This window comes from Castor canadensis, chromosome 15, assembly GCF_047511655.1.
Source record: "Castor canadensis chromosome 15, mCasCan1.hap1v2, whole genome shotgun sequence".
Classification (NCBI taxonomy): Eukaryota; Metazoa; Chordata; class Mammalia; order Rodentia; family Castoridae; genus Castor; species Castor canadensis.
Genome location: NC_133400.1, coordinates 67,011,702 through 67,037,018, shown reverse-complemented (window position 1 = coordinate 67,037,018; position 25,317 = coordinate 67,011,702). Strand labels below are relative to the sequence as shown.

Genomic DNA, 25,317 nt, shown 5'->3' with positions numbered 1-25,317 from the left:
CTGTCGCCTCTGTAGCACAGCTGGGCCAGGGCCGGATGGATGGAAAGAATTTTGTCAGTAGAGCACAGCTAGTATCTGGGTAGACTGAAGCAGGACTGGGCAGTGTTACAGGTAGTGTGGCCAGGTGAGGTACCCTGCCAGAGGCTAATAAACCCCAGCAGTGCTTCTGGCTGTGCAGTGGATCCCTGAGGGGCTTTGTTACTAAGTTTTGTCCCTAGACGGGGGACGAAGCACCAATTGAGCAGTGAAGGAGAGTTTTATTCTTGAAGAAGTGGGAGAAAAACTGCAATACTACTTTTCAACCCTTGGTGGGGGGCGGTCTAGAGGAAGAGAAATGAGGGGGAGAAATAGCTAACAAAGGGGGAAATGTTTGTGTCTTAGAATGGGTGGAGATGTTCCATGAATTTAGTCTTTTTCTTCTTTTATGGTTCTTGCAGTCTTGGCCATGGCAATTGTTAGCTGTCATGGCAGTGAGGGTATGCCATTTAGTTTGCAGATGGGATCATAATGAAGTTGGAGGTTGTCTGCCAGTCACTCTGGCAGCCCTGTTTAGATCCAGCCAGTTTCTGCTAGCCCACCTGAAGAGGTACTTCTGGCTTGCAGGCATTCTGTCTTCAGAGACAAAGATGATGGGGGGCGGGTATTCGAAATTCAGTTAGATCACTTAGACAGTATTCAGGGTAACAGCTTCACAATTTGCCTTGCCTGAGCCTGTTCCGGTCCCCTTATGTTGCAGTTTTTGCGGTGCATTTTTTTTTAAGATAATTCCCAGGTGAATCTAATGGTCAGCTAAGGTGTGTGCTGGCTCTGTCATTTTCCAACTGACCTTCAGTTTCCTCACTTAAAAATGGGAATGATGGTAGAATCTTCCTAAAAATCCTGTGATAAGAAGAAACTGAAATCATGCATGTAAAACCTTTAGTATCATGCCAGGCAAAAAAGTACCCCATAAATGTTAACGAACACATATGTATATAAATGTGATAATACTTTTTAGGATATGTATAAACAAACACATTTATATTACATAGAGATAAAAAGAAAAGTTATTGCTAGTCACAGAGACTATATGTAAGTAAAGAATATAGGTCACAGGAAAGTTGAAACCAGTTTCTAAGATTTACCCCAAAACAAGATACAGCATCAGGAGGAGCACATCAGAGGTCTTGGTAAAACAGGTTGGAATCAAGCCTCAAGTTATTTCCTTCATTGTGATTTATGGTAGAGGAGCAAACCAAGCTGTTGGCTGCTGCCAACTGTTGAGAGGAACCAAGGCCTGCAAGCTATGTCTTGAACTGCAGCCCTGGGATTGGCAGCAGCTCTTGGTAGGAGCTCTTAGCCAGTTAGAAGATGATATAAGCAGAGGAGTGTATGTGTTTGAGAGAGGTTTAGGTGGTCACCTTGCTTTAGAGATGCACTGAATGTGTGGTGTGAGGGAGCCATGTTCTGGTTTGTACACTGGGATGGTGCTTCCAGGTACTTGGGTGAACAGTGGAGGAGATAATCAAATTGAGTGGAGAGATATATGTCTCAATATGTGTTGCTTTTGAGACATCCAAATGAACATCTTCAGTTGTAACTAGAGTTCTAGGCCAGAGCCCAGATTTCCAGTATGTTCTGGAGAATCCAATGATTTGCCCTGGTAAGTCAAATAAAGATAAGAATAATGCTAACGGGCAGAAAAAGGAGATTTATGATGTGGTGTGGGCACCCCTAGAAAGAGGCAAAATGAGCATTTCACTCCATCTTCTGTGTATAGATGTGAGCTTTAGGTTTAAATAGAGGAAGAATTGGAGCAGGGGGGAGAGAGGCGTCCATAATTATTAAACAGTCCTGCTCACAGTTGTGATCCAGTTGCACATTTTCTCAGGTGCGATTTGTCACCATGAGAAAGCCATTGTTGACTGAGGGGTAGTTTCAAATCTTTCCACAAGATACTTATCTATCAGTTCTGTCTTTCTGGAATCCAAGATGATCTCAGAAGACAGTGGCTCAGAGCAAAGGATAGATACAAAATGGAGGCAGAGATGCTGAGTTTTTATCCTGCTTTCAGCTACCTTTTGGACATTTGCAGGCCAAACTGCAAAAGCAGTTTCTAAGTACCTGTTACACAGTAAGTAGGTGGGTAGATTGGTCTTGAGCCTAGAAAAGAGGTCTGGGGTGGAGGCATGGCTCTGAGGCCTCTGGTATATAAGTGAGCCTGCCACGGAGGGGGATAAGAGTGAGCCAGGCTACAGTCTGTGGGGATGCACCTTGGGCACCACTCACGTTTTAATGGCAGAGAAGAGTAGGATGAGTTTAAGGGAATGGAGGAAGGGCCAGACAAGCAGAAAAAAACCACACCAGAGCCACAGAGAGAAGAGTGCAGTGGTGAGAGACAGATGCAAGCAAGTCAGGAGGAAAATTCAGCAAAGCTCCTTGTCCTTGCCACAGGAATGTCATTGGCAGCTGTGGGGAGGCATATTTTGGCAGCATGATGAGAAAAAGTGCAGTGGGTTACTGAGCAGGAGTTAAGAAAATGGAGACTACATGTGTAGAGAATCCATCAAAAACTTCAGGAAAGCCAGGCTTAGTAGTTCACAGCTGTAATCCCAGCTGCTCAGGAGGTAGAAATCAGGAGGATTGCAGTCCAGGCCAGCCCTGGCAAAAATGAGAGACCCTATTTGAAAAACACCTAAAGCAAAAAGAGCTAGGGTGTGGCTCAAGTGGTAGTGTGCCTGTCTAGCAAGTGTGTGAGGCCCCGAATTCAAACCCCATTTACCTCCCTTCCTTCCTTCACCACCACCAACAAAAAATGCTTTGGGAAAGAGTTTAGTTGGTAGCTGTAGGTTAGGTTGGGAGAGATATTGGGTCAAAGAAAACATTCTCCTCACTTTAAAAATGGGAGACTGGAATTCATTTGTATATGAATGAAGAGATATTAAATGTCCTTGCTGAAGAAAGAAGGGGTTATTTATACTCTTCAGAATTCTAAGCCTACAAGAGGTAGTAGAATCTGATTAAAGGGAGGATCAGGCTTGGTGTGGCCATTAGAACAACTGAAGCAGTCTTGGTGTACTGTGACATCACATAGCTGAATTCTCACCTGCTTCACTTAGAAGTGACAGTGGTTCAGGGCACAGTGCTGTGTCCTTCATTTCTAGCATGTTGGAGGCTTCCCCTTCCATACTTATTTCAAAACTTACACTAACACCAACACCAAACTGAGACACTGCACCAAAAGAATTTCACAGTATTTTGTGCCCCTTCAACTAAGGTAGAATTTTACTGAGAAAGGTAATTTTTAAAAAAAAAAAAAAGTGATATGGAAGGGCTTCATTAAGTGTTTTAGAATTTATGTAACCAAACAAAACCCTGAGTGATAGATTTTGTCAGGAGTTCCTTATATTATTTTCCAACCAGCCTGTAGGAATGTTCATATAAGTAAGTGTTAACTATGCTTATAATTACTATTATCATTTTTTGGAGACAGGGTCTCTCTAGAGAGGATGGATAGGTAGGTAGAGACAGAGACACTGCACTGACCTAGAACTTGCTGTGTAATCTAGGTTGGCCTCTAACTGGAGTTTCTCCTTCCTGGAGCACTGGGACTAAAGTGTGTATCACCATGTCTGGGTTAAAATTATCTTTTGGAAAGTAGCTAGCATTTGTTGCCCTCAACACAGAGAAACTAAAGCAGATACCTTAAAAGCAACTGAGGCCAATAGGAGAAGGGGACCAGGAACTAGAGAAAAGGTTAGATCAAAAAGAATTAACCTAGAAGGTAACACACATGCACAGGAAAGCAATGCAAGTCAACTCCCTGTATAGCTATCCTTATCTCAACTAGCAAAAACCCTTGTTCCTTCCTATTATTGCTTATACTCTCTCTTCAACAAAATTAGAGGTAAGGGCAAAATAGTTTCTGCTGGGTATCAAGGGGGTGGGGGGGAGAGAGAGGGGTCAGGGTGGGTGGTAAGGGAGGGGGTGGGGACGGGGGGAGAAATGACCCAAGCATTGAATGCACATATGAATAATAAAAAAAAAGATCTTTTGTGTGTTATCTCATGAGCCTGTAGTCCCACCTACTCAGGAGATTGAGAATTGTTTGAGCCTAGGAGTTTCAGACCAACCTGGGCAACAAAGCAAAGTCTGTCTCAAAAAAAATCAGTGATGAGTATAATTTTGCGTTAATAAAAGAAAAAAGAATAGGAAGAAATACTGCAAGTTTTGATAAAATAGAAGGATTCAGGATGATTTAAAATTTTTTGGTATTTTTTAATATTCTGATGGATACTGTTAAAAGGAAGAGAATAGGTGATAAAAGTTAGTATATAAATGTTCAGATATTCCATATACTATTTAATTATTTTAAAATGTACAACAAAAGCACGAATAGAGCTTAGCCAAATGTTTACAGGATTTATTCTGGGTTTTGATGTGGGTGGTGTCATTCATGATTTTTGTTTTCCTTTTTTTTTTTGGAGCTCAGTATTTAGTTTTTAATGGATAATACGATATTTGCTAAAAAACCAAGATGTAGAAAAGCAGACATTTCAGATATGAACATTTTCTAAGACTCATTTAGGTATAAACCTGTACATTTTACTGCATTGGATATGTATCATATTGTTCATTTAAGTTTAAATTTTCCTTTAGTATTCTTATTATGCATGTTTGGTTTATAATAGAACTTTAAAATGACTTCTCTAAATTTGGCACAGTGACTTGGACAAAACAAAAAGACCGCCTCATTTGTACTTAATGTTTTCCTTAAATATAAGGAAAGTTTCATTACCACAATGCAGTAAAATTGATAAAAAAATCTCTCCTTATGGCTTTAACTTCTTTAAAACTTGGGTCCTTGTAGTTGTGTACTGGGTAAAACATCAAGTTGGTCATTTCTCAGAACTTTGTATTAAACTGATAGTCTCATGTTACATTAGTTTCCTTGTTTAAAAGTCCCAAATATTAACTGGTGACACTGAGTATCACTCACTTAAAATGGCATTTTTATATGCAGTGAAAATGAAAGTGTGTATTTTAGCTGTTTTGGAGTACTAATGGATTAGGTTTGTAGTCATATTCTGCTTGACCAAGGTGATGGGCCTGTCTACACTTACAGTGTTCAAATGTGACTAGGTAAGTTTCTAGAGCCATAATGGTGTGTCCTGTTTTCATATTTTAAATTTTCATCTGATGGAGTTTAATTTTAAAAAGACAACGTAAGTGTATATTTTTGTTCAAATATTAGTGCATGTGACATTTAAATTATACAAAAAGAGTGCACATTTTGGAAATCTACTTTTACTACTAGATATGATGTGCAGCCAGTCATGTACTACCATAACATCGTTTTGGTCAACAACACACTGCACAGAGGACTGTGGTCCCGTAAGATTATAATGGAATGAAAAATTGGTATTGCCTTGTGATGTTGTAGCCATCTTAATGTTGTAGTACAGGCATTGCTCATGTATTTTTGGTGATGCTTGTGTAAATGAACCTACTACGCTGCCAGTTCTTACAGGTTTAGCAACACCGTTACATACAGTGCACAATACTTAATGACAGGTTTAAGTATTTGCTAGCTGTATCACTATGTATCACTATATCATTATATTAGAGTTTATTCTCTCTACCTAAATAAAAAATAGTTTACTATAAAATAGTGTGTTGTGTTACGCCGGCAGCACCCTCATACATCTTGTGATTATTGCATTAAGGCAAGCAATCCCAGCCCTTGGGAGACAGAAGCAGAGGTCAGCCTGGACTTACATAGTGAGACCCTGTCTCAGAAAAAGAAGGCCACACCACAGTGCTTGCAAAGGTGAAGATATGAGTTTAATCCTTGATTATTCAGGAGCTAAACCTTGAGTATTTGACTTACAATTCAATATTGACAGGTTCCATTAGTATAATAATTTTAGTGTAAAATAAAAGAACAGCATTGGGCATAGAAGACTGCATGCCCCACCTGTCCTGTCCTTGTCTTGACCTTAGTCAAGTCCCTGCCTCTCTGTTCATTGCTTTAAAAAAAAAATTGAAGAGATGCTGAAGTCCTGCCATAGAATTTCACATTCAGCCATAATGAGTTTCACATTATTATTATTTTTTTTCAAAAGACACGGGAGATAAGTGGGAAAGAAAAGAGAGAAAGTAGATCATCTTGGGGCTAATGTTATTGATAAATTGGGAAATAGCCATTTGAATTGTACAGGAATTTTTCACTGTTGAAATAGATTGACCACATAATAGTAAGCTTTAGTGTAGACTGTTAACTACTTAACAGAACAACTGAAGGGTGAAAATTGGATTGTGACGTTAACTGCTATCTGAATAATTGTAACCTGGAATTGAGAATAATGATTATTTGAAGTTTGACACTTTAAGAAGAAAAAAAGATTTCATTGCTCATATTCATATCTCTAGAGTGACTATGTAGGTAAACACAACTTATGTAGTAGTGATATTTCCGAAACAGGTACTTGTATAGAATTTTTGAAAATTTAATATTTAAGACAGTTTTTGATCATTTGGATATACCTTTCTAGGGAGTATATTTATAAACTAAAGCCTGCTAATTTCAGAAAAGCATGCACGACTTGCTTTGCTTTAAAAAACTAAGTTCCCCCATCCTTGACCTCATAAGTGAAATTACTTAGACTTAGAAGCCCACTGTGTGTGTGTGTGACACAGAGAGAGAGAGAGAGAGAGAGGAGAGAGGAGAGAGGAGAGGGGAGACTCTTTGATTTTCTAACCTTTGGATTCATCTAACCTTTGCATTCTCTCTAGTGTAACTGGTGGATGCATTAACTGATATTGTACTTTCTGGTTTTGTTGGATAAACTGTCATTCTTTTGAGTTTTGACATGTGTTCTTAACTGTATGATCTAGTAAAGCAGTGCTCATTTTGTAAGGAAGGAGAGACGCATCCTTAAGCACGAAGTGTCTGAGCTCAGGCTTAGCCACACAGGCTAAGTTAGACCCCTGGGTCACCACTTGCAGGGTGTGGCCTTGAGTGGGTTACTTACCCTTGTATTATGATCCTCTGTTCCCACATATGTGAAACAGAGGCAGGAATCTCTACATCATAGGCTTGTTGGAATTGCGTAAGGTATTTCGTGCAGGGTCTGGGAAAAGTTGTGGTATATTTTCTCCAACTGAGGAATAGCACCAGCATTGATAGGAAGGTTGTATTGTGGTGAGAATGTAGGTGCGAGACTCTTCATGATGTCAGTAATTTAATGTTTGAGTTATGGGGTGCAGTTTTATGAGTATAAACTAGTATTGTCCAAGGGTGGGGGAAAGAACATTGAATTAGAGTCAGGGGAGCTGTGTTAGAATCTTCACCCTATTACTTGTTTAGGAAAATATTTTTCCCTCAGCTTCAGTTTGCTGAAGAATAATAGTAGCTTCCTCAGAAGACTGCTGAGATGATTAATGAGATTATTGGAAAGAACCTACTTGTGCCTGATACATAGTAAGCCTTAATTTGTGGAAATTCTATAAATTTTTTAAGTAAACGATCAGTATTTCTACCTAACTGCTTAACTTAGACCAGCATTTCAACTTCACTCTGACCTTTGCATAATTTTCATATCACTCAGCTTAGGGATAGCTAAAAAGATGCATTGCACTCTGGGCATACGATTATGAGGGTTTTTTTGAGTGTTTGTGATATTTATTTAAGTACTTCTACATCATTTGCTTTCCCTAATCACTAGTAGATGATACATACTGATCAGTCATCTTACTGAGAAAAATAAATGTTGAATGAAACCTTAGGATCACAAAATGAAAATATCTTTACTACGTTTAAAATATCTTTCATAAGTTTAAGTCTGCTTAAGTTTAAAAATGAAAATGTTTTCTTATAAGTAACTTTTCAGTTCTCCCTAAGAATAATCCAATATTAAAATAAGAAAGACAAAACACATCTTTTTAACTACACAGTGTAAGAAAGGTCAAGAACCCCAGTAAATTTTCCTTTGTTTCAGTTCTTCTTTAGCAGTTTCTTCACCATGTGTAATTGTAAAATAGAACCGTGTGTAACCTTAAGAGACTATCTGGTTTAATCCTCTCATTTCACAGCTGAGAAAACTGAGCTCAAAGAGAGTCACAGCTAGTTTGTGGCAGAGCTGAGATGCAACCTGACCTAGCCTCTGCAGTCTCGCTTGGGTAACTTCCTAATAGGCAGAGGAGATGTGGGCTCAGTGTGGTTATTTGCTTATCTTTTAATTTTTTACTTTTGAGGTAGGTGACTAGCCCTTATTTGTCAGTGCCTTTTTATTTGATCCTTAATTTATCTGAAATGTGGTAAAACATTATTAAATATTTTAAATAGAATTAATGTGCAAGTACCATGCACACATTAACCACTTAGGTCTTACACAGCTAAGCAATAGTTCAATTTGGCAATATGTGTTAATGACTCTTTTAAGATAATAGATAGCTGGGCATGGTGTTGTATACTTGTTTGAGGAGGTGTGGCACGAGGATCATGAAGAAAAAAGTGTGTACACTTACAAGGTGGAGTTTCCCTCCCCGCCCCCATTCTCCCCTTCCCCCATATATGGTAAAACCTTTTGGGTTTTTTTTTTTTTTTCTGGTGCTGGGGTTTGAACTCAAGGCCTACACCTTGAGCCATTCCACCAGCCCTTTTTGTGATGGGTTTTTTTGAGATAGGGTCTCGAAAACTATTTGCCTGGGCTGGCTTCTAACCGAGATCCTCTTGATCTCTGCCTCCTGAGTAGCTAGGATTACAGGTGTGAGCTGCCCAGCTGTGGTAAAACCTTTTGAATGAAATAAAGTATTTTTTTCCTTTGTACTTTTTTCTTAGCTTTTAAATTTACTTTTTTCTGACTTCTAGAACTTTCTTTTCATTCTTCTTACTTTTATTTAATAAAATTATTTTTAAAAATTTCTTTTCAAGTCTTCAATGAGAAGATCTCATCTGTAATTGTTTGACAGTTTTTTTTCCAAATAACACAGCATGTTTTTTGTCAAAGCTAAGATACAGAAGATGATATTCAGTGTTCAAGGTAGAATATTAAGCTGATATGTTAACTGTTAGGGATAAAAAGATAAAAAGACAGGTTTTCTGATTTATGATACATTTATTAATCTTGGTTCTGCTGTCTTAAGAAATAGTTGGTTTTGAAGGTGATGCCTTTTACCATAAGAATTTGGCTAGGATTGGCAGTATTTCCTTAAACGTGAACTTGGGTGCTATAGGTCTCATCAGTCTTATTCACACTCTTGTTACTGACAGAGGGGGATGAGGAACAAGAGGGTAAGACTTCCTGTGAATTAATTTTCTTTGCTGGAAAATAACGTTCTATTAATTCATTCTCTTTAGGGTATTTAAAAAAAAAAAAAGTGACACATAGTTCACCGGAGGAGCAGCTGAAGTTGCTAATGTGATTCTGATGTGGGCCCTCATTATGGGTTTGGGTTTTTCTCCCACAAAGGCTTTAAGTCTAGAAGAGGCTGGCTCACTGCCATGAATTATTATGTTGTCTCCCTCTGTCTGAAATGGGGATTTGGGCGTTACAGGTCTAGAGAAAAGTGATGGCTGTGTAATTTTTCTATCCTCATGAATTAGTTGTAACTCCCCACCCTCAGGGAAGGCCCAGCTGCACAGGCTTGTTCACTGTAGAGGAGACTGGCTCTTGACTGGGGCCTGTTGTCCTGCCCTCATTTGTGGGACTGAAACTCCTTACTTTTAATTATTTTACAATTTTACACATTTGCGCCATTTAGCAAATGGTATCTGAAAAGTCCTCAAAGGGGAACTGATTAATTTTGAACTTTATTTTATTTTAGCATATTTACTTTTTGCCCTTTTGTGACTATCAGACATCCCCTTTCTAAAAGCTTAAAGCAAGAATCTCTTTTTGGTTTATGGAGTATCTAGTGATGTTTTGCCAGAAACCAATGCACAGGTGTTTTCAGAATTTCTCTTCCAGTTTTTATTCTTCACAGCACAGTTTTGAGAATGCTTGTACTTCTTATCCAAGTCTAGGCAAATTTTGCCATTCTCAGCTGGGGCTACTACTGGGTATACAATTTTTTCTGTTTCCTTGGTTACTTACTGGTTCTACTTTTCTTCTTTTTTTCTCACTCGTATCACTTAATCTTCCTCTCTGCCTCTTGCTGTGTTATTCTCTGCTTCTCACCCCCTTTTTTACTTGAGTTTGGAATATAAGTGAACAGAGTTACCAATGCTAAGCCCTGCAGGATGATAGCTGGTGAAGGAGACCCAGAGGGAGGGAACCCATAGCCCTTGCCTCAGAGGCTGTGCATGGGTGGGAGATGACACGTCAGTCTGTGGATGTTCATCAGGCTAAGATATGGCAGGGGACAGTGTCCACAGTGGCAGTAAACAGAGGAGGAGGGTTGGAAATGACTATTTTAAGATGAGATGTCAAGTTCAGGTCTCCGTTCCTCCCTGCCAGAGCTTCAGTAGTTGTAGGATAAGACACTTACCTCCCTGGTAGTTAGTGTCCTCATCTATAAAATAATGGGAATAATTTCCATTCTGCCTTTTCACAAGCTCATCAGGAAGATGAAATACAACAGAATGTAAAGGATTAAATCCAACATGTAGAACAAACTTCCATACCCTTGGGGAGCAGTGTGGCTTCATGGGGCTGTCACATGGGATTGTGTAATGGGACCATGAGGCCCATCTGCATGGAGGACTCGGTTCACCTGAGGATAAGTAATGTGAAGGATTTTTTTATGTTAAAATAATCATGCTATTCATTACCAATTCTTCAATTCTGCTGTTGAGTCCATCTAATGAGCTTTGTATTTCAGTTGTATTTTCCAATTCTAAAATTTCTGTTTGGTATGTCTTTTATTTTTTTGCTTTAGCTCTCTATTTTTTCCATTTGTTTTCAAGTGTGCTCGTAATTTCTCTTGAAGAATTGTATCATGTCTGCTTTAAAAAATCTGTCACATGTTTTAACATCTCTGTCATCTTGGTGCTGACATAAATTGTCTTTATTTTGTTCATTTTGAGATTTGCCAGCTTTTAGTATAATGGGGAAGTTTGGGGGTTGAAATCTGGTCATTTCTTTTCTTTTTTTCCCTTTTGTGCTGGAGTTGGAGCCCAGAGCCTCACTCTTGCTAGGCAAGCACCCTACCATTGAACTATAGCCCCAGCCCAGGGTATTTTCTTATGTTAGGAGACCATGATCCTTTTTTTAACCTTGTGGTTTAGTTGACTTATCATATTGTCTTGTTTTTGTCAGGTGGGAGAGATTAAGGTTCCCCACTTAGACTCTGTTGACACTCAAGGTGGCAATGAATGGAGCTCTTTGTTAGGGCAGGTGACAGTCCTGCTTCCCCACACGGTTTTCGTTTTCATTGAAGGCACCTGTGGATGGAGGGGGCAGTCTTTACTGCCCAAGGGAGTATGAAAGGCGTGTCCTCTACTTAACCTCTGACTGCCCCGGGAGGGGTGTCAACACACTTAGTCTTTGTTGGTATAAGTGATGCCTGTCTGGAGTAGAGCACTTGTGTAAAGCTTTTCAGTCTTGCTAGCTGGACCCTTTTTGTTCCATTGGCTGGAGAAAGCTGGGATTTTCTTGAATGTATCTGTTTGCATTTTTAGGTTGCCTGCTGCTTTAGCCCTAAGTCTGAGATTGATGAGGCAAAAGGAAGTCTCAGGGAACTCACCACTGTGTTGTCCTCTGGTCCTGGTGTCCCTAGCCAGGCTGCTTATTTCCTCCACCTTTCAGAGTAGTCTCCTATTTGTTTTACATTTAAAGTCTAGGGATTTTTGTTGTATTTAGCAGGAGAAGTAGAGAAAAATACATCTACTCTCATCTTAGAAGTGGAAGTGATATGTGGGCTTTAATTGATAGCTATTTCCACATTGCCTGCCATAGAGTTTACATTTCTCACCAGGACATACTAGAGTGCCAGGATCAGTTTGGGAATGTCCAAAGCAGGAGACTCCAGTATGGAAAGCCCAGTGGAAGATTGGAGGTGCAGAGTGTGCACCTGAGCTTGGAGCTGCCATTCACCAGGCAAGGACACCTGGAAGGAGCACTGGAGCCAGCCCTTCTTGCCACCTTTCTCCACCTGTGCCCAGTGGAGGGTAAGGAAGGGTGGTGGCTGGAGGGTTCCATCCCACAGTGCACACTGGCCCCATGCCACTCTTTTGGGCCTGTAAACCTTAGTGAATCCTGGGGATGGGGCACCCTCCCCCCTTGTCTCTGAGTTGATTCAGAACCCCCCCCCACTTCCGTTTCTGGATGAGATCATCTCAGACTCTCTTCCTTTGTCTCCCTGGGGAGAGAGGCTTACTTTCAACTTCATGCTTCACATTTCCTTTCCCCAAGTCTGAGTATGCTAAGAGTCCTCAGGACTGCACTCCCCTTTCTCCTTCCTGTTTTCATTTACTGGATATGAACTGGTGAGCTGATCTCACACAAAGCATTGGAGGTAGTGTTTATTGAACAGCAAGGGTGAGACTCTATCCCCAGGTGAGCTTGGAGTGGCATACGATGAGTACAAACCAGTAATTTCAGGTGGTAGCATATATTGTGAAGAGAACATCCTAACGAGCTAGATGGTGACTGCATGGAGGGCCAGCCACCTTAGTGACAGGGATAAGGGCAGGTCTATCAGGAGCAGCAGCAAGCCATGAGATTATTAGGCTAACTAGCCTTCCAGCCAGGAGCCTGTAGTACCCACTCAGAGCCAAAGCCCCATGGCCTGTCATTGATGCCCTAGTGGGAGAGTCAGAGAGGAGCGTCCTCTATGGCCATGAAAGGCTCAGTCACCTTCAGCGTGTCTATATTTCATTTCCAATGAGCTTGAAGTTCATACATTTTTCACTCTCTTTTCTCTAATCAGATGTACTAGGGATGGACACAAGGTGTTTATTGTCCGCACACCCCAGATCAGGAGAGGGATTCTCCCTCCTCCCCGTGCCCTGACTTATCACTGGGCCTTTGGAAGCTGGGTTTCTGTACTCTGGAGGCTCTGTAGCTCCAGGGGCATGCATCTAAGCTGGCATTCTGGCCCAGTCACTGGCTATGGGATGTGGGGTTGGTGTCAGACACCTTCTGTTAGATATCTTCAGATTCAGCCCTACTGCAAAGTTAGTTTTTTGATTCTAATTTAAGATGCTTAAAGGTTTTCATGAAAACATTATCTTGGCCAGGGAAGATTTCTAGCCCTCTAAAGAAAGGTTTACTTTACTTTCATCTCACCAGTTCATATGCAGTAAATGAATGAACAGGAAGGAGGAAGGGGACTGTGGTCCTGAGGACTCCAAGCATATTCAGACTTGGATAAAGGAAATGTGATGGATGAAGTGGAAACTAAAGAAAGGTTCAGAAATTTCCAATCATTCATTTTGATGGAAAATTGTCTAAATTTGTTGAAAGACTGTTCAGAATACCTCTGTGGGATTTCTTGGTTCTCTATCACAGTTACATTCCCTGCCTTTTTTGTTTGTTATCAGAAAGAAATGTTTTAAATGCCCCTCTGAGATTTCCTCTTCCTCCTTAGGTAGATGTTCAGGAGTCTAGAGGATTCAGACTGTCCAGGGCTACCTGCCCTCCTGGTATCTGCAGAGATTATAGTGCATTGTTTTAACCCCCACCAAGCATGCCCACCTGTAATTGAACTGTGATCTGAAATTACTGTGAGCTCCACATTACACATATATCAACAGGAAAAGCGTGTGCATGGAAGGGCTGTGGGGTGGGAAAGCAGTGCCAGCACCCTCTCATTGCCACTGAAGGATATAAACAGAATTACAAAACCCAGAGCTCTCCATTAGTACCCACAGATCCACTTTTGCCAAGAAAGGAAAAGAAGCAGTGAGCTGGGATTGAAACAGATGATTATGTCTTTAGCTTGGATAAGGGTGCTGGGGAAAGCACAGATGCTATTCTCAGCACCAGCAACAAATACAGAAAATAACCAGGCAGTCTGGCAGGAGAGACGGAATGGAGCTAGTGACATTATAATGGCAGGGAGGACAAAGTAGTCACTTCTGTTTATTTTTATAACTTCTCAGATAATGAGAAATGTCTCCTTTAGTGGTCTAATTACAGAATCACATACATGTGGCTATTAAGAATTGAAGCTTATCCCTTGAAATGCTTGGACTTTTTAATTTTGACTCATTTTAAGGATGTTGTCAAAAGAAATAGTGAGTCCTTTTAAGATTCTTTAAGCTTTTAGTATTAGTTTGTTCATCTGTAAAAGCGATTGATGATCTCTAAGGTCCATTCCAATTCTGAAATTAGCCAGCCAGGTGGCACTGATGATGGGCAGATTCTTCTCCCCACAGAGTCTCTATGTAGCTTATGCTGGCTTCAAACTCATGCCTTTCCTGCCTTAGCCTCCCAAGTGCTGGGCTTGCAAGAATGTACCACCATGCCTGTCAAATGTCTTGTTTGCTAATGCAGAATATTTTATAGAAGACTCAACTTCTCCTTGATGAGTCATCAGTTATTTAACTGTGCTGAAATACAGAGCAATCTGTAGCTTTGATTGAGATGTATGTAACTATTTGCTTTGACTTTCATTTGGCCTAAAAGGCTCTGCTTCTAAAAACATTGCAAAAATTGTATTTGTTTCTCTTTATAATAATGATAAATGCTTACAAAAGGGATTTGAAAAATTGAATACAAACACAAAGAAGAAAAATACTTTTAGTTTCACCTCTGAGTAGTTAACTTTTAAGTTTTGTGTATTTCTTTTCAGTTTATTCCTTCAACATTATTATTATTTTTAGTGATAGTAGTAAGTAGTAGTGGAGTTTGAACTCAGGACCTTACTTTTGCTAGGAAATATATTAGATGGTTGAAATTTTCTTATTTATGGGTTTCCTATTTTTTCACTTGATACTTTCTTAAAGCATTATACAATCATATTAAAGATTTCTAGTCATTTAGAACTTAACAGCCTCATGTTCCAACCTGGTTTCCTATCTTGTACATTTTGGGAATTAAAAATACTTTATAGGGTTTCTTTAGCCCTAGGATTTTATTAACTTCTACTGTATACAAAAAAGGTCAACACATTCCCTGTTATTAGTGAGTGAGGATAAATAAGGTTCTCAGATGAGCAAAGTACCTTTTTTTCTTTTGTTAAAAAAAAAAAGATGTTTAGATTATAAAATGCCCATTTTTATGTTGGTGTATTTGAAATTTGGGGAGGGCGTATTTAGCATTGTAGGATTAGTGACTTCAGTAAATGACATATCTTTCTTCTTTACATGGATAAGAAGAATGGTATACTGTTTTTTAAAATCAACTGTTTTGAAAAAGGGACATGGCAGTTATTTCCTTTTTTTAGTGATATTTCTAACAACAGTTTATAAGAACTGATGTTCTTTTTACTTAGAGGAGAGTAGGACCTTTTTAGAAGGATGATGTTGGGAGGTGGGAGTAAGCAAAAAGCGTGGGGCTACTCTGAAAGCACTCTGATATGATCTTTACTTCCCCTTCTTAAAAATTAATTTGCCATAGTCACTGGGCAGTGACAGCTACACTCCATGTACCAGCTAGTTCCCAGATTATACATGTGCAGTTTTGACTTGGTTGTTAGCTCTAGGCCGGAAGTCAACAGATTTTTTCTGGAAAGGCTCACATGGTCTCTGTTTCAGCTGTTCAACTCTGCCATCATTCAAAAGCAGCTATGGGAATGATGGGAAGGAATGGGTCCACCTGTTTTCCAAGTAAACTTCACTTACAAAACCAGTGGGGCTGGGTTTGTCCATTCCTCTTCCCGACCTTCCTTCTCATGCTTCTTTCCTAGGCATCCTCAAACTGAGCTTTGAGTTTCATGCATGCAGCTTCTACCAGTGATGTAGACCCCTGTCCGTGGCATATAAGTTTTGTCTTGGAACAGCTCCAGTAGTGGTGATTACTAGTGGGAAGAAGTAAGACTTCAAAACAGCTGCAAAAAATAAAGGGGGATCCTGAGCAGCAGAAATGATAGAGTCCAAAGCCAGTTCCAAAGTAGAATGACACATAATGGAACACATGGGACAGTGGTCTGTAGCTGTCTTCACCTTTCATAGACAGTGAGTGTGAATAATGCTGCTGATTATGTCATAAGAGAGATAGTCTGACTTAGAAATTAAGTTGAAATGTCTAGATTTCATGTGGCATCACTATTTTACTACCTACCTCTCTTTTCATACATCATCTTGTTTTAACAGTGTTCCCATGAAACTGTTAAAGGATGGCCACTCATTCCTGTTATATTACTATGGGCTTTAAACTTTGAGAATTCATGTGATTTTTTTCTTCAGCTGAGGGTATTGCAGTTGTCCATTTAGAGGCCATTCTCTGTCAGCAGCACTAACAAGACCCATTTCCATTTGCCTGAAATTTGCCTGAAGGCAGGGTCCTTTAAGGAACTAGAATGAGGCCTCTGTGGTTGGGGGGAGAATCTGCAGTACTGACAGGTGTCTTGCCTCTTGTTTCTGAATACAGTCTTGTTTTGCCATGTGGCAGAATGGAGCCATTGTAAGTTGAGAACAAGTTGACTTTTAAACTAGCAAAGAAGCAGAAGCAGCCTTCTTTGAAAGTACTTTTACTTTGGAAGGAAGAGTGACGACATATAAAAACTTTCCCAGATGTTGGGTGTTTGTGGCCTAAGAAGGTGATACAGAGTTTCTTTTCTTGTGTGTCTGTTTGCTTTGTGTATGCTTCTTGTTTTTGTAATGTTGGTGTGTTATGAATACTTTAGCTTAGAAATTGGGCTTTTAAATGGAAAAAAGCAGTCTGTTATTAGCGTAAACTTGATGACAGTTAACCACAGTGTATCTTATTTTAAGGTATAATGCTATTAGTAAAGTTAATTTTAACTTTTTCCTCCTAAGATAAAATATATTTGTTTGGAAAACAAACTTGGCTTTGTGACTTAACATGTTTTTTCTTAGGAGAATACCCAATGTTACACAAAAATTATGAAAGCAAAAGTTTTCATGTAGAGTTTTAGATAAGATGATGGAAATAATTTTAAAGAAGCTAGCCTTGCTGTTAAATTTGAACACTAGTTTAGAAGTCTGAGGAAGACAATAGGCCAAGTATGCCTGGGCGTAACTCTTGGGATAGAAATGTCAGGTATCCTGGGTGACCAGCATAGTGTTGACATCACTCGTGATGTGTAGGATTTGATGCTCTTCAGGGACTTCCAGTGGAAAGTTGATAAAATGGCTCTTATGTTCAGAGATAATTAACAAATTCATGTGCAGAGGCTAAGCATCAAATAAACTGTTCAGAAAAGCAGTGAGGAGCAAAAGCCCACCTAGGTTTTTGGGTAATGGTGCCAGTGGTAGTTGGGTGTAAGCAGAGTGGATCTCAGGTGAAAATTAGTTTAGGGCAGGGCAAACAGTGCTGCTGGATGACTGTGACTGTTTTTATGAATAAAGTTTTATTAGAACAAAGCCACACTTGTGCATTTATGTGTGGTGCATGGCTGCTTTTGTTCTGCAACACAGAATTGAGAAGTTGCTGTGGAGTTCTATGATCCACAAAACTTGAAATGCTACCTGACCTGATATGGAGAAAGGTTACTGACCACTTGGAGGTATTGCGTGAATAAGTACATCAATTTGGGTGGATGTTGAGGATGTGGATATGTAGGTAAAGTCAGGGAACTGACTCAGGGCAAATTAAGTAGATTTGAAACAACACTGTATATTGGAGCAAGAGACATTGTCATGTTCATAACACACAGGGAATGAGTAATGAGGCTGGGAGAGTCAAAGAGGAATGTCAGTGCTTCTGATGCACAGAGGGAAGCTTATTGGGAATGGGATCTTGATCTGATTAGTGTTGTGTTCCTCCTGCACTTCATATATTTTTATTTAAATTTTTTAGCAAATTAAATTAGATTTGTGTTTTTTAAAAAAGATAATCCTAATAAAGCAGTGTGCAAAATGCCTTTGGGGCTGGGGAACTGAGATGTAGAGAGATAAGTTAGGAGGAGGTTGGATAATTCAGATGACAAATCAGTGAAACTCAGTTTGGGAGTCCGGCAAGGAGGGTGAGTTGTTAGTGGTGAATGAGGTCACGTCTGTGGAACTGTCCGTGGGTGGCTGGTGTCACAGGTTTGGAAGTCAGTAGAGAAGTTTGCCTTAAAAGATGGATTTTGACAGTAAGTCTTTGGAATTACAAGAGATGAGTTTAAGGAAGGAGATCCTTCAGAGCAGGCATGCCTGTTCAAGGAGAGCAGGAAGGAATACCACATTCCAACATCCTGCTGCTCCTCTCCTGCCCATCTCTTCCCATGGCAGGCAGATACAACTGATGACCCAGGCTTTCTTCACAAGCCTGTGGGGTCCTAAGCTCCTTTCTCAAGGCAGTGCACCTGGAATTGCCTGGAGTTGGGGCAGAATGTGTCTTAAGTGCACCAGCAAAGTATAGGGATCAGAGGAAGAGAACTGCTTGGGGAGACTAGAGAGAGGAACAGGAGTGGAGTGTACACCCCTATTGGGAAAAGCTGCAGGAGTGCTAGTGCTAGAGCATGCTGGTGGGTTTGGGAGCTAGGGTGTCCTTGATGACTTTGGTGAGAAGAGTTTCAACTGGAGCCATGTGTTGACGCTGTTTGTAGCGGGGAGTAGGAGGTGAGAGACTCTTTTTCCTGAAGCTTGACTAGGAAAAAAGATAATTAGTGTAGAAAGCACCAGAGGGAAGAAACAGTGGTGGTGATGGGTGTTTGTGTAGGGAGTAGTTCATAAATTACTTGTGTAGTAAACCTGTTGGTGACATGTTCTTTAACATGTCATTTGGAAACAGTTTGAAACTTAGAGGTTAGAAGTCATTTTCAACTATAGTCACCAGTTGTTAACGTTTTGCTACATTTGCTTTTCTGAAGCATTTGAGAATAATTTCCAGGCAGTAGATTCTTTTCCTTTTATTTTATGTTTTATAATCTTTATTTAGCAATCTTAATCTCCAAAGAAAAGGACACTGGGAAGTTCTATTAAAAATAACTAGAATTACCACTCCACTCTCTAAAACATTTTGTAGTTCTTTGTATCATGGTAGACTTACACAGAAAATTTGGGACTTGGATTCTACTTCAGACTTCTGAAATACAAATTGTTCTTTGAACATTGGTGTCTGTTGATTGGTTATTGATCAGCAGAAAAGGTGGAAGGGAATGATGGCTATTTGATCCCCTTTGAAATGATAATAAATGTTATTTTGCAGTACAGTGCTTTATCATCTGAAAGTAATATAACAGATCAGTGCTTACATGTCAAATAAATAACAAAATGCTATCCCTGATTGAGACACCAAACAGACATGCTCAATGAAAAATGTGAGGGTTTTTTTTTGCCTGGTTTAAATATAGAACATTTTATTTCACTTAAGTGTTACTTAATTGTCCTAAATTATGACCTCCAGAACACATTTGTATGCAAGAAGCCATCCCTTTGTTCTTTTCCTTTTATTTTTGTGACAGCATGGCAGTGTGTATTTGCCAGGTAGCATGTGTATTTTGAACATAGAACTCATGAACAGGATTAAGATCTATCATATCAAATAGTGTTTCAGAAGCAGCTTCCCTCCTTGCGAGGGTCTGTATGAACAACAGTGGTCCTTTTATGCCCACCCTCCTTGGTATCAGTTCCTTGGAGCCAGGAGAAAGAGGGAGGAAGGAAGGGAGGGAGAGAGAGAGAGAGAGACAGACAGACAGACAGACTGCAGTGCTAGGTCTTTCCTTCTGCACCCACCCCTTGCGGTATCCGTAAGGCTGTGATCCTTCTGGATGTTACTCCAGGACTGTCCATTTCTCTGTACTCTGCTGGGGAGAGGTGAAGAGTAGGGTTTAGGATTATGTAATCTCTTCACTTCTGACAGATTCACAATTGCATATTAACCTAGATAAGTTCTAAATTTAAAATTTGGTGCCTCCTAATTTCTTTTATAATTCTTATAAAATGTGTAATTTGATTATACATATTTTGAAAAACTGATACAGGTTACCACCTAAGGTAAAGAAAGGGGGGGTTTCATTTGGATTCTAGAAAACCTGTAGTTAAAAACAACAATATGATTTTGTAATCGGGGCTTTAAAAAATAATGGTGCTTTATAAAGACAGGCACCTTTACTAGTGAATATGTGGTAAGCCAGAGAGATATTTTCTTTTCTATTTCAGGGCAGAAATGAAATACTATTCTGGTCCTGAGATGGTTGTGATGAAGATGATGCTGATAGTTACCATCTCTGTTACTTCTAACATGTCTAGATTTTACCTACACATTTCCATTTCTTAGGAAAAATATGCCTAGCTTGAAAATAATGTAAATAAAATCTTAATTTCTAAGATTTCAGGAGGTATTATTTAATAGCTGTGTCATTTCAGCAGCTTGAAATATTTATAAATAACCCAAGCACAGCAATTCTGCCAGGAAATGCTAGAAATAATGAGCACATCTAACACTTTGGGGGTTTGGGAGATTTCATGTTTTTGTCTGTTTGCTGGTTTGCTCAACTTTTTGGGGGGGGGTATATGTTGCTTACTTGTGCTTGGTCTGTAATTTGATTGGAAAACATGGCTTTGACCATATTTGATAAAGATATAATAGGCAAGAAAGCAAAAGATACACTTTAAACAAAAATGTGTAGGTTTATCCCCAGTACTTCCTATGACAGAGGTACTTGTGGGCTGCACTTGCTGCTAGTGGAGTTACCTGCTCCATCATTTTTAGCTCCTGGAAAGTTTACTTGTTGGAAGCTGGCCTCTTTGGTCACCCTCCATGTTCTTTAGTCAGTGAGATAGGAAGCATCTCCCACCACGGAATGCCAGTGTTTTAATTGCGATTTGATTGCTCCTACCCAGAAGCAGATTTGATGAAAGTCACTGCCAACTACCCTCTTTGTGAGCTCAGGAACTGGGAACCAAACAACAAAGTTCCTGCTCTAAAGAGCTAACTTGTTCATAGGGGAGAGAAAAAACAGGCAAAGGAATCTCTAAAAACGCAGCAGAAAATTAAGGCTGGGGGATGTAGGAAGGGTGAATGTAGCAGAAATTCTGAAGGTAGATCACCTGAGTTGGAATGTATACTCCTTCACTTAATAGCTGTGTGATTTTGGGTAAGCTTTTTAACTTCTCCAAGTCTCAATTTCCTCATTTGAAGAATGCGGATTTTGGGGGCAGTGCTGGGGATAGAACCCAGGGCCTTGCCCATGGTAGGTAGGGGCTCTATCACTGAGCTACATCCCCAGCCTAAATTAAGATAATATTAAATGAGCTGTACTAAGAAATAAGTTAATGTACAGAAAGTTACTAGAACAGAACCTGACCCACTATGTGTTGGGTATTGTGATGATGGTGTGAAGTGATATTATAATTACATTATTTTTATGTAAAGTGACATTTGAGCAGAGACCTGAAGGGTGTGAGGGAATGAGCCCTATGGATATCTGAGGGAAGAACCTTTCAGGCAGTCCTGGGTTTGAGAAGCAGACAAGTGTCCCAGGCAGCAGGAGCAGTGAGGAGGATTGGGGAGCAACAGGGGAGAGTGTGCCCAGCAGAGTGGCCATTGTGAGGGCTTTGCACTCTTGAACAGGCACCATTGCAAAGGTGGAGTAGACACTACATCTTCAGTTTTGATGGGATTCCTCAGGAGAGGATTGACAGTAGAGGTGTCAAGAGCAGAAGTATGTGATCAGGAAGACGATGGGGCTGCGAAGGGTGGTGACTGTGTGGTGGTGAAGAGTGGTTAGATCCTGGGTGGATGTTGAAAGGTGCACTGACAGGGTTTGCTGATGGAGCAAGTGTGGGCATGGGACAAAGCAAGGAGTGTAAGATGGTCCAGCCATGAAACGGTGAACTCTGACAAGGGGTGGGCACTGAACTGTTGATTTTGATATGTAAGTGTTAGATAGTCATGGGCTAGTTGAATGAGCAGTGTGGAAGTTTGGAGGAGGTCAGTGCTGTATCTTAACAGTGTGGGAGTTGTTGACACATTGAGGCTTTTAGAATCTTGTGGTTGAAGTTGCCAAGTAGGCAAGTATAGGTGAGGAGGGAAGGGCTTGAGCCTGAGTCCTGGGGTTGGAGACTTGAGGAGGAGCATGGGAAGGAGCTGAGACAGAGACAAAGACATGTAGACATACTGATTCACCAGGCTTGAGTAGCCAGATAAAGACCAGATGAGGGAACTGTTTCAAGGAGGAAGGGAGCAACTTGTCTAGTAGTAAGATAAGGATTGAGATTGGCTATGGTATTAGCAATACCTTGGTAAGAGCAGGTTCCCAGGAGTGGTGGGGACAAGGGACAAAAGCCTGATTAGATGGGACTTCAGAGAGAATGGGAAGAGGAATTGGAGCATTAAGGATCTTTGCTAAGAAGTAGGTAGCTGGGGAGAAGAAGCTGGTTCCAGAACCGTAGTTTTTATTTTATATTTTTATTTTCCTCCCTCCCTCCCGATTGAATTCAGAGCCTTGTGCTTGCTAGTTTAGTTTTTATTTTTTGGCTGTACTGGGGTTTGAACTCAGTTTGTACTGGGCTTGCTTGCCAGGTGCACTTATCTCTTGAGCCATTCTGTCAGCCCTTTTCTGTATTGTGTATTTTTGAGAGGGGGTCTTGCAAACTATTTGCCCACGCTGGCCTTAAACCAGTATCCTTCTGATCTCTGCCTTCTGAGTAGCTAGTATTACTGCATAATTTTGTTTTTAAATGCCAGTGATTACTATGTGGTTTGTGCTGATGGGAAGAAACATGCAACTCAGAGCAGGAAGGGGGGTGAGAATCCATTGCAGATGAGAGGTTGCCCTGGGAAAGAGCACAGAGCCCTCTTCCTCTAGGAGCCTGAGTGGTTGCAGAGCGGTGCAGTTGGTGGGGGGGACAGGAAGGTGATGCTGTGCTTCTCATGTCTTTTGTTTTCTCTGCTAGTCAGGCAGAAAGGTGAGAGGGCAAGGATGTGTGAGAGGCTGGAGGAGGGAGGCAGGGGAGGCTTTGTGAAATGGCCAGATGGAGAAGAACTAGTTGTTTCCACAGCTGAGGGGCTTGTCAGGAATTTTAAGTGGGACCAGTCAGCATATTCCTCCAGCTGTTGTGCAGCTGCTTAGAGCAACATAGAATAGGTGGAGAATTAGATTTAATCTGCTTTGGATTTTGCTAGAAGAAGCATGGGGAGGAAGTTCTCTGAAGAGACAAAGAAGCATGAACATGGTGGTGAATACACCAGCACCATTACTGTGATGAACCCTCACCTCTGAGTTGAATAGAGAAGGAGGCCACAGCTGGGATGAGGGATGGCAAAAAGGTAGTAAGATCCACTTGCACCTGAGTCTCCTCTGAAGTGCTTGTGACCAGAACTGTTTCTGATTTTGGATTTTTAAACAAATATTAGCATAGACCTTTCTTGTTGCACATTCCTAATCTAAAAATCCAAAGTCCAAAATAAAAAGCTTTTTGAATGCCAGCACTTAAAAACGTTATGGTTTGGAGCATTTTAGATGTTTGAATTTTGGGGTTAGAGTGAAGAGCTGTTGGGATTGGGTTATCAGAGAAAGCCAGCTGGGAAGGTAGGAAGTGACAGTGGAGAAGGGAGGCACTGCAGTCCTCTGATACCAGGGAGAGCCACTGTTGGTGACTTCAGGATCTGGGAGAGAGAAACCAGAATAGAGTAGGGGCAAGGTCATAGAGAGCAGGAAGCCAAGGAAGTAGAAGACAGAGCAGGGGAAGGAAGACTTACCTCTATGTTTTAAGTCACTGAGTATTATGACCAAGTAGCATGTGAGAGGTGATAGGGGCAGGTGGCAGGGAGAAGGAGTCAGATAGTCATCCTCCGTTAGAGAGCAGAGAGGAGCAGGGATCCAAGTGCAGAGGATGTAACAAAACATTTTTCTGTAATGGAATAGGCAGTGAGAAGGCTTTGTTGGAGTGGCTTGAGACTTGGAAGATGGCATTGGACCTAGTGTGAAGCCTTCTGGGGCTGAGAGTTGACCTTACAGGGTACAGCCTGGGACTTACAGCCTTCTTCAGCTGACTGAATTGACAGGGATAGAGAAGGGCTGTTCTTACCTGGTATAGAGGCTGGTGTGCGGGGAGGCACCTTGCTTGGATTAGATAGTAGTTGAGCTGCCTCTTCATTTCCAAACATTGCAGATGAACCCTGGGGGAGAGACAGGATTCCAGAGTTTTTGTTCCTCCCTTGCTGCATTTTGTGTGTCAGTATCTATTTCTTAGAGATACTTATTTAAACTAAGTATCTCTAAGTATTTAAATTCAGTGGGAGATACATTTTTTGGCTCCCTTTTCATCTTTCTCTCTGTCCTTTGTATTAGAGAATGACAAATTAAAAGCGGTGGGCTGGAAGCCAGGGTACCACTGCCTGTGACTTTGGAAGGATGACTTCCTGTGGGACAGTTTTTTAAAAGGTAGAAGAGGGTCTTTTAAAAAAAATTTTTTTTTGGTGATACTGAGGTTTGAATTTAGGTTCTCATGCTTGCTAGGTAGGTGCTCTTCCACTTGAACACCCTTCCTCCCTTTAGCAGGGAGTCTATAGCTATAAAATCCTTTGGTTTTAAAATTAAACCCTACTCCACTAGAATATCCTGATCTTCAATTTCTTTGATTTTTAAAAGTTTTAACAAGTTATTGTGCATTTAAACCAAATAAATTTCATACTTCATGAAAATCAATGTTTTCTCAACTATAATGCAGAAGAAATATTTATTTTTTAGCATGAAAGGGACTATTGAGAAATACTTGTACACCAGAATTAGCAAGTATGTTTATATAAATTGCAAAATAACCTTCTCCTGCCTTTCCCCTTCTTTGTACAGAAATGAAGGAGAAGTCAAGAGGAAGAAGGAAAGGGATTTGCACCACTGGGTGTTGATTAGCTGTCTGGGTGGAGTGTTTTGCTTGGTGGGCTCAGAGCTTGCTGTATTATTCTTAGATTTTTTGTTCATGTCCCTGGAAGGTTGTAAATATTACCAAGTTCCTCAGACTAGAATGATGGGTAATTTTCTATTTCTTCTTAAAATGACCAGAAAATTAGTGATTAAAACAAGATGGTTTTGATTGCAGAGTATAGTCAGACTACACACTGCCGAACACCTGAAACCAGAGTATTTTTCCTGGCAGGTTTTGTTGATTTGGCTGTTTTGTTGACCCTGTCTTGCGGTTCAGTTCTATAAGGCACCCAAGAAAGATTTGAGAGAGAAAATGTTATGTGTGTTGGGAATGGACACTAACTCATTTCATAGCTCATGGGCCAGCCCAAGGCTGAGCCTGTTAATGGGGGGCAATCTTGTGGCTCTTGTCCTCTTCATATCTCCCACCACCAGACAGTGAAGCTCTCAGTAGGTGGGTATTGCCAAACC

At 40.5% G+C, this 25,317-nt stretch overlaps 1 protein-coding gene across 4 annotated transcripts in view; it reads left to right on the top strand.

The window, feature by feature from the left end:
- The window catches only part of LOC141410490 (cyclin-Y-like), a 212,756-nt gene that overhangs the window by 97,220 nt on the left and 90,219 nt on the right, over positions 1-25,317 (top strand). Inside the window, exon 1 of one of the 4 annotated variants that reach the window (XM_074056396.1) lies at positions 9,922-12,091. The exons of the other annotated variants lie outside the window; for them this stretch is intronic. Coding sequence (XP_073912497.1) covers positions 11,836-12,091 — 256 coding nt within the window. The 5' untranslated portion in view covers positions 9,922-11,835. Of the gene's footprint in view, positions 1-9,921; positions 12,092-25,317 lie in introns of those variants that run through there. 4 annotated transcript variants of the gene reach the window in all.